The following is a 14,152-nucleotide window of genomic DNA, read 5'->3' as shown; positions in this document are numbered from 1 at the left end:
GACCTCCATCCCAGGACATTACTGCAGGAGTTCCTCAGGGCAGTGTCCGAGGCTCAACCATCTTCAGCTGCTTCATCAATGACCTTCCCTCCATAAGGTCAGAAGTGGGGATGTTCGCTGATGATTGCAGTGTTCAGTTCCATTCGCAACTCCTCAGATAATGAAGCAGTCCATGCCAGTATGCAGCAAGACCTGGACAACATTCAGGCTTGGGCTGATAAGTGGCATGTGACATTTGCGTCACACAAGTGCCAGACGGCACCAACAAGAGAAAGTTCAATCACCTTCCCATTGTTAAATCCTCTACATCCTGGGGGGTCACCATTGAGCAGAAACCTAACTGGACCAGCCACATAAATACAGTGGTTACACATACTGTCTATAATATAAATACTGTCCCTGGGAGGACAGATGCATCAACATTAGCGTCCTCGACCAGGCCAATATCACCAGCATTGAAGCACTGACCACACTCGACCAGCTCTGCTGGGCAGGCCACATTGTCCGCATGCCAGACACGAGACTCCCAAAGCAAGCACTCTACTCGTAACTCTTTCACGGCAAACGAACCAAAGGTGGTCAGAGGAAACGTTACAAGGATATGCTCAAAGCCTCCCTGATCCCACTGACACTAGGGAGTCCCTGGCCAAAGACCGCCCTAAGTGGAGGAAGTGCATCCGGGAGGGCGCTGAGCACCTCGAGTCTCATTGCCGAGAGCATGCAGAAACCAAGCGCAGGCTGCAGAAAGAGCGTGCGGCAAACCAGTCCCACCCACCCCTTCCCTCAACGACTATCTGTCCCACCTGTGACTCTCGTATTGGATTGTTCAGCCACCTAAGGACTCATTTTAAGAGTGGAAGCAAGTCTTCCTCAATTCCGAGGGACTGCCTATGATGATGATGATGATGACAGTGGCTACAAAAGCAGGTCAAAGGCTAGGTCTTCTGTAGTGTGTGTCTAACCACCTGACTCCCCAAAGCCTTTCCATTATCTACAAGGCGCAAGTCAGGAGTGTGATGGAATACTCTCCACTTGCTTGGAGCAGTGCACACTCAAGAAGCTCAACACCATCCAGGACAAACCAGCCCGCTTGATTGGCACCTCATCCACCACCCTAAAAATTCACTCCCTCCAGCACCATCGCACCGTGTCTGCAGTATGTACCATCTACAACATGTACTGCAGCAACTCGCCAAGGCTTCTTCGACAGCACCTCCCAAACCCACAACCTCTACCATCTAGAAGGACAAGGGTAAGCAAGTGCATGGGATCACAACTACCTCCAAATTTCCTTCCAAGTTACACACCATCCTGGCTTGGAAATCTATTGCTGTTCCTTCATCGTCACTGGGTCAAAATCCTGGAACGCCCTACCCAACAGCACTGTGGGAGTACGGTCACCACACGAACTGTAGCCGTTCAAGAAGGCAGCTGACCAACGCCTTCTCAAGGGCAATTAGGGATGGGCAATAAATGCTGGCCTAGCCAGCAATGCCACATCCCGTGAATTAATTAAAAACACAATTTTCCAGCGAAGTTTTCGATAACTAGAAGTATACATTTACACTGTTCCAATATTATACTTGGGCAACTATATTGGAAGGAAATCTCTTGGTGAACTTTCAAGATTTAAAATAGCATTAAAGTTTGTTGTGGCCCTGTTGGCCAAATTTTAGCTGACGTTTTCAATGATATCACAAAGGCACCGTCCGTCTATCTGTCACTGTTACATAGCTGGCAAGCTTGTTCAACCTGAACAATGCATCCAGCAATGTAATGAGAGCTCTCATTCCTGAACTGCTCTTTGGAGATGATTATGCAGCAGAAACATACGTCCAGGAAGATATCCAGTTGAACACCGCATTCTTGGCAGCAGCTGGCCTCACCATCAGCCTCAGGAAAATGAAGGTTACATATAAGCCAATACCAGGAAAGCTTTATATTTCACCAAAATGATTCAGTTCAATGATTAGGGAAGTGTGCTCTCTAACAAGTACACGTTGATCAGGAGAACTTACACATTAATGGCACATGGTGTCAGCATGGCATCACCTTGAAGGCCAAGCTCAAGGTTTATATTGCAATAATGCTACAATTAATTGCGTGAATAGGAAAACCACTACAGGTAGGGGTGGTGATGGGTGTGAAGGAGTGGGGGGAGGAAAAGTTTGGGGCCATAATGGGAGTAAGTGAGTCTGGGAAGCATGAGTATTGGGGGAGGGGATAAGAAGGGTATCACTGAGAGCCATGTTTCCTTCACATCAAGCATAGTCTTTGGCCATTGATGGCTTCTAGTCCAACGTACCAGACCACCCATTCAAAAGGAAAGAAAAAAAAGGCACAAGAGAAAGGCAGAAGATGACAAACAGGGAAAGAAATAGAGGTTAAAGTGAGGAGAACAGAAGAGGAAACAAACAAAAGCAGAATGGGGAGAAACAGAGAAGAGCTACACAAAGATAGCAGAGACAACTAAGAGAGCAACCATATTCTCAGGCTTACTATGAGTAATGCCACAAGAGATTGACTACTTGAGCAGAAAATAAAACTGCAAAATTCCTCGCCACACACATCCAAGACCATGTGGCGTGAGATAGCGGACTATGTCATGGCCAGCAGTTAACCCCAGGACACACATTCAGTGGCGGAAGAAGTTTAATGACCTCATACGAGTGGTCAAAGTGAGTGAAGGCATCAGCAAATGCCACATAACACCAACTGCACCACAAGTTTCACACACTGCTCCTTGCACCCATCAACACGCTCACCCACATCTCACACCTTGCACACAATGGTAGCGATTCAACTATGGCAGGTACATCACCAAAACACATTGCATTAAATTCACTCAACACTTCCCTTTCTCTTACAGACCAAGGTCACACATAACGGCTGGGAGCAGGAGTGGACAGAAGGGGGCCAAGCCAGCTTGCGGAGTGCTTGAGATCATTGGGTGCCATGTGGTAGAGGCCACGACCACCGGCAAGGTTCAACCCTTTGGGAACAACAACGGTATGGTCATTCCTAATCCTTCTTCTCACACCCCACTTCCTCCTCAGCCCACAATCTTTTTTCACTTTCCAGCTACCCATGCTGCATGCAGGCAGTCCTGCAGAGCAGATAGATAAAGTAGAAGCCAGAAAACTGAAACTGAATTTTTTTTCTCAAGTATATAGAAATCCTTTGTATTGAGCTAGGCAAATTTGTAGCTGTATTCTGGAGTCCTAAAATCTAGTATGGATAATATATGTATTGGGATGAAATTGTTAACTGCCCAGTCAGTATAAATTAAGCATTTAAAATCCAAACAGCTACAATACCTTGCAAAGCCAACACCACGACTTGTGCCACTGGCATCTCGTAGTATTCGTGTGGAGATTACTTGTCCATATGGCTTCAGCATATTCTCCAGTTCTTGTTCATCCATTGATGGTGGTAGATTGGAGATATACAAGTTTGTGGGGTCCTGTTCTTGTTGCTGAAAGAACACATATTATAATGAGTACTCTGTTTTGAAAGATTGACTCGTTTCCATATTCTCAAAACTCACAGCAGCATGGCCTTTGATTGATCAATCCTTTTCTGTTGGGTGGTCCACTTAATTTCCACAGATTTGACCTGTACATGCTTCTGTTGCTTATCTAACAACTATGAAATGTAGATTTTTGAATGTTGCTTAGAAAGCATCTACTCCAAATTACATCGCTGTCCAATCTCAATCATTTCGCTTCCAAGACAGTATGCTGGTAGATAGGGTTTATTAAATTTGTTATGAAAATATTAAAAAAATATGCTGTATATATTATGAATCCCCACCAGACCTCAATATCTTTTATGAAGTAAATCTAATTAATAAAATACATAACAAAAATATTACAATACAATAAGAATGCTATCCAATTCCAAAGAGAAGTTTGTTCACCATATGGCATAACATCTATTATAGTTGTTCATGTTCCCTCACCATAAAAGGTCGGGGCCATAAAAGGGGCGGCGAGCGGCGGCCATGGGCAGCGTGGAGGCATACTACTACAAGGTACAGCACAAGCTGGTGCAGGAGGGCGACGGCTGTGGAGAGTGACGTCATCAAGATCCAGGTCTGTGATTGGAGAGCGGGCAGATACAGCAGGAGCAGTGAGGTCAGGGCAAAGGAGCTGCGAGAGACTGTGAAGGGATGTGATCGGGGCCCAGGGGAGGCACGAGTTCAGGGCCAGGGGCCCAGGGACAGCACGGACCAGCTCACACTACGATACATGTGTGCACTAGATCCGTGCAGCAGCGCAGGTCTCCAGTTGTCTTGGGTAATCCTTGCCACTGGACCAAGACTTAGCTCTGTCAAGCCTGTGTGGTGGCTGAAACATAGAAAATAGTTGCAGGAGTAGGCCATTCAGCCCTTCGAGCCTGCACCACCATTCAATAAGATCATGGCTGATCATTTATCTCAGTACCCCTTTCCTGCTTTCTCTCCATACCCCTTGATCCCTTTAGCTGTAAGGGCCATATCTAAATCCCTCTTGAATATATCCAATGAACTGGCATCAACAACTCTCTGCGGTAGGGAATTCCACAGGTTAACAACTCTCTGAGTGAAGAAGTTTCTCCTCATCTCAGTCCTAAATGGCTTACCCCTTATCCTTAGACTGTGTCCCCTCGTTCTGGACTTCAACATTGGCAGATTCTTCCTGCATCTAACCTGTCCAGTCGCGTCAAAATTTTATATGTTTCTATGAGATCCCCTCTCACCCTTCTAAACTCCAGTGAATACAGGCCAGTCAATCCAGTCTCTCCTCATATGTCAGTCCTGCCATCCCGGGAATCAGTCTGGTGAACCTTCGCTGCACTCCCTCAATAGCAAGAACGTCCTTCCTCACATTAGGAGACCAACACTGAACATAATACTCAAGGTGTGGTCTCACCAAGGCCCTGTACAACTGCAGCAAGACCTACCTGCTCCAATACTCAAATCCTCTCACTATGAAGGCCAACATGCCATATGCTTTCATACTGCCTGCTGTACCTGCATGCCAACTTTCAATGACTGATATACCATGACACCCAGGTCTCATTGCACCTCCCCTTTTCCTAATCTGTCACCATTCAGATAATATTCTGCCTTCCTGTTTTTGCCACCAGTGGATAACCTCACTCTTATCCACATTATACTGCATCTGCCATACATTTGCCCACTCACCTAACTTGTCCAAGTCACCCTGCAGCCTCTTAGCATCCTCCTCACAGCTCACACTGCCACCCAGCTTAGTGTCATCTGCAAACTTGGAGATATTATATTCAATTTCTTCGTCTAAATCATTAATATATATTGTAAATAGCTGCAGTCTCAGCATTGAACCTTGCGGTACACCCCCACTAATCACTGCCTGCCATTCTGAAAAGAACCCATTTATTCCGACTCTCTGCTTCCTGTCCGCCAACCAGTTCTCTATCCACGTCAATACATTACCCCCAATCCCATGTGCCTTAATTTTGCACACTAATCTCTTGTGTGGGACCTTGTCAAAAGCCTTTTGACAGTCCAAATACACCACATCCACTAGTTCTCCCTCATCCACTCTACTAGTTACATCCTCAAAAAATTCGAGAAGTTTTGTCAAGCATGATTTTCCTTTCATAAATCCATGCAGACTTGGACTGATTCTGTCATTGCTTTCCAAATGCGCTGCTATTACATCTTTAATAATTGATTCCAGCATTTTCCCCACTACCGATGTCAGGCTAACTGGTCTATAAATTCCCTGTTTTCTCTCTCCCTCCTTTTTTAAAAAGTGGAGTTACATTAGCTACCCTCCAATCCATAGGAACTGATCCAGAGTCCATGGAATGTTGGAAAATGACCACCAATGCATCTACTATTTCTAGGGCCACTTCCTGAAGTACTCTGGGATGCAGACTATCAGACCCTGGGGATTTATCGTCCTTCAATCCCATCAATTTCCCTAACACCATTTCCTGACGAATAAGGATTTCCCTCAGTTCCTCCTTCTCGCTAGATCCTCAGTCCCCAAGTATTTTCGAGAGGTTATTTGTGTTTTCCTTAGTGAAGACAGAACCAAAGTATTTGTTCATTTGGTCTGCCATTTCCTTGTTCCCCATTATGAATTCACCTGATTCTGACTGCAAAGGACCTACATTTGTCTTTACTAATCTTTTTCTCTTCACATATCTATATAAGCTTTTGCAGTCAATTTTTATGTTCCTTGCAAGCTTACTCTCATACTCTATTTTCCCCATCCTAATTAAACCCTTAGTCCTCCTCTGTTGAATTCTAAATTTGTCCCAGTCCTCAGTGTTGCTGCTTTTTCTGGCCAATTTATATGCCTCTTCCTTGGATTTAACACTATCCCTAATTTTCCTTGTTAGCCCCGTTGTATTTTTACACCAGACAGGGATGTACAATTGTTGTAGTTCATCCAGGTGATCTTTAAATGTCTGCCATTGCCTATCTACCGTCAACCCTTTAAGTATCATTCACCAGTCTATCCTAGCCAATTCACGTCTCATACCATCAAAGTTACCTTTCTTTAAGATCAGGACCCTAATCTCTGAATTAACTGTGTCACTCTCCATCTTAATGAAGAATTCTACCATATTGTGGTCACTCTTCTCCAAGGGGCCTTGCACGACAAGCTTGCTAATTAATCCTCTCTCATTACACAAGACCCAGTCTAGGATGGCCTGCTCTCTAGTTGATTCCTCGACATATTGGTCTAGAAAACCATCCCTTATAGACTCCAGGAAATCCTCCTCCACAGTATTGCTATCAGTTTGGTTAGTCCAATCTATATGTAGATTAAAGTCACCCATGATAACTGCTGTAACTTTATTGCACGCATCCCTTTTTCTCCATAACCCGACAAATTAGGCTTCATGTACTTGTCCAATTGCCTTTTGAAACTTCCTATGGAATCTCCTTCCACAAGTCTTTCAGATCACAACAACCCTGTGTGTGAAGAAATTTATCCTAATTTCTCCTCTAGTTCTTTTACCAATTATTTTACATGTATGACCTCTGGTTACCAGCCCACTTTCCAAAGGAAATAGTTTTTCCCTCTCTCAAAGCCCCTCAGAATTTTGAAAACCTCTATTAGGTCTCCCCTTAACCTTCTCTGCTCTAAGTAAACAATCCCAGCTTCTCCAATCTCTCCATCTAACTGAACTCCCTTATCCCTGGCATCATCCTGGTAAACCTCCTCTATACCCTCTCCAGGGCCTTGACATTCTTCCTAAAATGCGATGCCTCAAAATACTCCAGTTGAGGCCTAACCAGAGATTTGTAAAGGTTTAAGCATGATTTTATTATTTTTGTATTCTATACATTATTTACAAAGCCAAGTATCCCATACATTTGCTTAATCGCCTTATCACTTGCCCTGCCTCCTTCAAAGATTTGTGAATATGCACACCCTGCTCCCTCTGTTCTTGCATCCCCCTTAAAATTGGACTATTTAAATTATACTCTCTCCATTTTGTTTCTTCCAAGTGCATCACTTCACACTTATACGCATTAAATTGCATCTGCCATGTATCTACTGATTTCACCAGTCTGTCTGTGTCCTTGTGAAGTCTGCTGCTACCATGCTCACTATTTGCGATGTTGGCAAGTTTGGTATCAGCTGCAAACTTCAACATTGTACTCTCTATACCCAAGTCCAGGTCATTTATATATAATAAAAGCAATGGTCCTAATACCCTGGGGGACCCCACTGCATACTTCTTTAGAGTCTGAAGAACATCCGTTCACCACGACTCTCTGCCTCCTATTCCTCAGCCAATTTCGTACCCAAGTTACTACCATACCTTTAATGCCATGCACTTCTATTTTCCGAATAAGTTTGTTATGAGGTACTTATTCAAATGCCTTTTGAAAGTCCATACATACAACATCTACTGCACTATCTTCAACACTCTGTTACTTCATCAAAGAACTCAATCAGGTTAGTCAGACACGATTTGCCTTTAACAAATACTGGCTGTCTCTTATTAACCCATTCTTCTCCAAGTGAGAATTAATTTTGTCCTTGACAATGGTCTCTAATAATTTTCCCACCGCTCATGTTGGAATAATTGACCTGTCGTTGCCAAGTTTACAAAAGCAACAAACTGAACAAAATGACATATAGAATGTTATTTAAAAAGACAATTTCCTCTATCTCTTCACTCCTAACTCTATTTAGTGACGACACTTCAAACATACTTCATTGCCTGTGAAGTGCTTTGGGACATCCTGATGTCGTGAAAGGTGCTGTATAAATGCAAATGACTTTTTTCTATTGGGCCTTCTAGAACTGTAATGGATAGATTAAATAAAACCTGTCCATCCAAATTTTCTAATTTCAGGGTTGTTTCCAGGTTTTAATCTTTGTTATTAGAATTTTAGATTTGAGAAATTATTTTAGCTTCTTTATTACAGATATAATTATTTTTAATTCCAGACTTATTCACAACCACTACAGGAGTTTGGTGTGATTTTTTCTCATTTCATGCTTTCTTATATTCTCGGACACTTACAGACATAACCACTTATTTAAAATGAGCATCACATTTTAAATATTTCAATGTCCACAGCTATGTTTTTTTTTAAAAAAAAGAAAAAATAACTCAGCTCACAGCAGGAGTGTAGGCACCAAGTCAAAATTGTTCGCATTTCGGGGAAATTCTCCAAAGTGTGCTTTCAGTGGGGTGACGTACCCAGTGACAGTGCATATCAGAAATTGTGTGAACAATGGCCACAGCTTTCTGACCATTCATTTAAATGGTCAGAGAATTGTGCTCAGCATGGAGTGGAATTTAAAATATGCACTCTTGCCAGGTAAGACTGCATACCGGAATATAAAGGCAGAAAATTACTTTCTCAATCAATCCAAGTTTTGTAAGGTTGACAAAGGTAAAGGTCACTTTTGATTACATTGGCACGGATGGAACAGACTGAAGACAATATAAAATCAAATACAGTGGCCTAGAAATTAGACTCAGGCAGTGGTGCAAAACGGGGGGTATCAGATCAGCCGCCTGTTATACATAGCGCCTGATATTCAGTTCCACTGTCCACTGCCCGAGTTGAATTTCTAGGTTAGTCGACTTAATATTGTAATTGTAAAATTATGTGATAAAATTCACAAAAAAAACTGCTGGTTAATTTAAAGTGATGTTGATTCAGGATAAAATGTGGGAATTAATTAAGAAATTGGCCGAGAATGAATCAGTGGCTAATTATTAAAGGATTTATGTTGTGGTGGGTAACCTGTTCCAGCCTACAGTGTCCACCCGGTCCCACCCACCCCACCCCCACTCCACCTACTGCCATTACCTGCTGAGCTTCCAGTCTAGTGTCCACCCCACTGCCGTTACCTGCTGAGCTGAGCTTCAGATCTGTATTTCCAACACAATGCTGCCCTCTCAGCTTTACTGTGCTGTTTTGAGTCCTGGACACATATGTGCCTTTTCTTGGGCCAAAGTTAATTTCCCTGCTGTCTTCTGGACTTTACCATTTCCTCGCTGTCTTTTGGACTTTACCATTTCCTCCATCTTTGTCGTTGCTTTCTACTGAGGCCGTATTCTCTGCTGGACTTCCTCCCTCTAGTAATTGGTCTGCTTTAGCTTTAGTTTTCTGCTCCTCTGTTGGGAATTTTTCACTGTACACTAATCTAATTTTGATCTGCTCCTGTTGGTTCCCATCCTGTTCTGGATTCTGCTCCCTTGCTACTGAATGATGTGCTTTGCTGCTTTCTGCTTGCTTCCCGTAGCCACTGATTCCATTTAGCCTTCAGAACTCCTCAGTCACTCTTTACTGGGCTGAACTGGACTGAATCAGCTCCTCATGCTCCGATTGCTGCTTCCGATCTCGTGTGCTCCTCACCTCCCTACAGCTGTTCCTGGGACTAGTTCGCTCATCTTCACTGAACCCATGGATTTACTTTTCACCTGCCCTGGCTCCTCACTTCTCTGCTGGTATACTGGATCTGCCGATGCACACTGCTAACATCTGAGGATACCATGTCCTTCCGCCTTCCCATCCTGCTCAACAGCTCTGAACTGTGATTTAAACTATGTTGTTAGTTTGCAGCAATTGAAACAGCACATGCACAGTTCCCCAATGTTTCATGCTTTAAATAATAAATAGATACCAATCCGCTGTCCAAGAACTCTGTTCCTCCGCCCCTGGACTCTTGTGCATCCCTCCCTTTGATCTATTGGCATCTGTAGCTTCAGCCGGATGCTCTGAAGTTCCCTCCCTATACCTCTGCACCATCTGAAAACTCACTTCATTGACCAAGCTTTTGGACACTCGTCTTAATACCTCCTTCCTTTGGCTCAATGTCCACTTTTGTCTCTGATTTTTTTTTTGTGCAACTCCTTGAGAGGTTTCTCTATGTCTCTCTTTCTCTTGTTGTTGTGAAGTATGCTGAATGTACCTTGGGGATTGGTGATGGGAGTTCTCAAAACAGTAGAGTGCATGTTGGAATAAGTTATGTTTAAACTGCATTCTGGTTTGGCCAGACCTCACCTTGAGTACTGCATACGGTTTATGCCACTGAGGCATTCATACACTCGAGGCAATTCAGCGAAGAACCAGGAGACTGATGATCCCTAGTGTCAGAAGATTGAGTAATGACTGGATAAACTTCAGCTTTTCTGTCTGGAAAAGTTGGTGACACAGAGGTGACCTTAGACAGTAAATAGTATGAAAAAGGTAGGCCTGGAACACAAATTCAAACTAAACCATAACAGTGGGGCAAGATGACACCAGTGAAAGGGAAATTTAGGACTGATTTCAGGACGTTTTTCGTACAAAGATGAACATCTGGATAGGGTAGTGAAGGCAAAAAACATTAGAATCAGTTAAGAGACAGTTGGATGCCATGATTGGGGGACTATAGGCTCTTTCTGAATAAATTTACTATCATGGGTTGCATGGTCTTCAGCCGCATCTATTTTATGAAATCAACTAGTTCACTGCAAGATTAATTTAGATAAATATTTTAAACACAGATGGATCAAAGCCATTTATCAATTTCACAGCATCAAAGCAGATGTTACAGTATAAAAAATTGTTTACTGTCAAATCCTGTTATACATTTTGCAAGATTTAACCTTTATTCAGTGTTAGAAACATTCATTTTCCAACAACTGCTTTCTTGAAATGTTGGAATAGCCTTCTGTCTTAAATGTACAGATTAGGAATGCAACCTGCATTGCTTTTATTAAATTCATTAGCAAATTAACTGCTGAATCTTGTGTGGTCCACTGTCACTTAATTTGAAGTGTTTCTACATTTATTTTAATACTGTAACAGATTTAGAATATTCTAAAATACTAAATCTTTCTAAAAACGTACAGCTAAATTGTTGACGAATAACTACTGCTGGGTTCTATGGATTATTTTTCATTTGGTGTAAATAAATTATAAATAAAGCAGCTTTCAGTCTTAGTGACATCTTTACAAGTATAAAGTGCCACAGCCCACACACCCGGATTCCTTCTGTTCTTGCTTGCACTTTCAACAGAGTCAGCAGAAATTGAGAATATGGAAATGTGCCCAGTGTGAGGCCCAGAGCACAGATTTATATGAAGTACATTACATTCCGTATCCAAAAGGCAAAAAAATTGCATTGGGATAAAATGACATACAAAAAAGCTGTATACCATAATGTTCAACTGTATCTTCTGCCATAAAACTTTTAGGTGAAAATTCCAGCTATTCAGGCAATGCCAAATAAGTTATATATATTATATATAATGCCAAATAAGTTCCTTGTTTTAAAGTGATGTGATATCTGTTATGGTGGAGATTTAAATTGTAATGGTTTCATTCTGTCATATAAAAGGGCAGTCTTTACAAAAAAGTAATTAACTCTTAAAGCAGCAACAGTTCTCAGGTTCCCTGGATGACCTATTTTTTGGAAGTTTTCAGGGCACATGCTACAATACTGACAAACATTTTTATACTGCACTATTGACATTATTCGAAAGTCAGGCTTTATTACCCAATAAACCAATACAACTAAAATGTTATTTCTATTCTGACCGTTGATCTTCCTGGCTCTTCTCCATTTTCATTTTTTTTGAACATTTGTTCCATTTCTCACATACTTTAAGTACTTAGTACATTAAAAAAGTAATACACAAGTAATGCATGGTTAGAAAAAGACAATTTACCCATTAAGCCTTTTCCTTACACAGACTTGGTACATAAAATGAAACTCCAGAACATCTATCTAATCCCAATACCTAAATTATACATTCTAGACAACTTGCATTTCTTGGCATGATACTTCCATGGTCTCAGGGGAGTCAAGGGTTATGGGGAACAGGCAGGAAAGTGGAATTGAAGCCACGATCAGATCAGCCATGATTTTATTGAATGGCGGAGCAGGCTCGAGGGGCTATATGGCCTACTCCTGCTCCTATTTCTAATGTTCTTATGTATCTCCGGGGTCAATCATTTTCTGCACAGCATTTGATTATCTCCATCCATGCTTATCCTTTTAACCTCCAATCATGTTCCTCTTGTTATATTTGTCTGGATGACCAATAACAATTTTCATTTTTATAGTGCCTTTAATACAGAACAATGTCCCAAAGCACTTTACAGAGCAGACAAAAGGAACAAACTAATGGATGTATTCATTACTCTATGGGGGAAAAAGTCCCTTCCAATTTCAAATCTTGGCTGAGGCTCATTAAACTTATATTGATATCCATTGGTTTAATTCTCTCAGTGCAAGCTCGAGGCAGTTTAAGGACGTGGGAAACAGCTCAATCTTCTTTTCTCGAACAAAACAAAATTAACTTATGAATGTCTCATCATAACTTAGAGCCAGGAGTCCTGGAATCATCCTCATTGCTCTTCTCGGAACCTTAAGCAGTGCACTTAGTCCTTTTGGAGGTAATGCATGAAACTTCACAATATTCTAAAGCTTATCTTATCAGTAATCCATAAATTTAAGAAACGTTTTTGGTTTGTGGAGGCAGAAAAGGCAGAGGAGTACTGTATGGTACTCATGAATTGCGGTTGAGATGGGGACACATTTGGTAGGCGACAACACATTCGAGGACTTTGGAGAGGAAAGGGAAATTGGAGATGGGGCGGTAATTTATAAGGTCAAAAATGTTGAGGGTGTATTATTTGAGGTAAAGTCGTTTTGAAAGGGATGGAACAGTACCTGATGAGGGAGAACCATTTACAATATTGGCTAGTGTGAGGAAGGGAAGTGAAGTTGTCAGCAGGGCAGGAAGGTTGACAACAAAGGAGGACGTGGCACTTGGAGTTGGTACTCATAAGGAGCCAGTGATGAGTAATCGCTGGACCCTTTGGAGAATGTCGAGAAAGGCACAGAGGGAAGCTGTGGGTTTATCCAAGAGGAATTCAAGTCCGGTAAGGTGAAAAAAGTGTAGGAAGGCAGAGGAATCATGATGGTTTGGGATAGGGATTGAGAGGCAAAGTATCAGAGAAAAGAGAAATGAAAGGTTTCATGACAGGATGAGACAGGAGAGAAGGGCCTAAGAAGGGTAAAGATAAGAGAAAAACAAGAGAGATAAAAGTAATGGTCTGGAGACCGCAGTAGCTAAAATGCACACACAAATGAACATAGAGGAAATTTAGTTTACATAGGTATAGCAAAGATTAGGAAAGATATGTTCTGATTCGGGAGTAGAAAATAAGAAAGAAATGCAGAGGTCCCATTGTGGGGGAGACCACAACTAGAGGCCATAGATAAGATATTAACTAATAAATCCAATAGGGAATTCAGGAGAAATGTGGTTACCCAGAAGGTGGAATTCACTACCACAAGGAGTAGTTGTGGTGAACAGCACAGATGCATTTAAGCGGAAGCTAGATAAACACATGAGGGAGAAAGGAAGAGGGGGTTATGCAGGTAAGGTTAGATGAAGAGGCAGAGAGGAGGCTTGTGTGGAGCATAAACACCAGCATGGACCGGATAGGCTGAATGGCCTGTTTCTGTGCTGTACATTTTATGTAATTCTATGGTATGATGAAGTTGACTTGTAGATAGGGTGGAGTCAGCTTGGAGGCTTGTGTGGAGCATAAACGGAGAAATGACTAGGTTCAAGAGACAGTTGTGGAGGGCTTGTGATTCTTAAACTACATGGCATTGCTGCTTCATGGATGTTTTTT

General features: G+C 42.1%; 1 protein-coding gene across 16 annotated transcripts in view; it reads right to left on the bottom strand.

Annotated features, from left to right (window-relative positions):
- The window catches only part of LOC139259794 (RNA-binding motif, single-stranded-interacting protein 1-like), a 769,398-nt gene that overhangs the window by 95,744 nt on the left and 659,502 nt on the right, over positions 1-14,152 (bottom strand). For all 16 annotated transcript variants that reach the window (XM_070875543.1, XM_070875544.1, XM_070875545.1 and 13 more), the window contains one exon: positions 3,318-3,475. In XM_070875543.1, coding sequence (XP_070731644.1) covers positions 3,318-3,475 — 158 coding nt within the window. The remainder of the gene's footprint in view (positions 1-3,317; positions 3,476-14,152) is intronic.

This window comes from Pristiophorus japonicus, chromosome 3 (assembly GCF_044704955.1).
Source record: "Pristiophorus japonicus isolate sPriJap1 chromosome 3, sPriJap1.hap1, whole genome shotgun sequence".
Lineage (NCBI taxonomy): Eukaryota > Metazoa > Chordata > Chondrichthyes > Pristiophoridae > Pristiophorus > Pristiophorus japonicus.
Note: the sequence above shows the minus strand (reverse complement) of the source record. Positions and strands in the feature narration are given on the sequence as shown.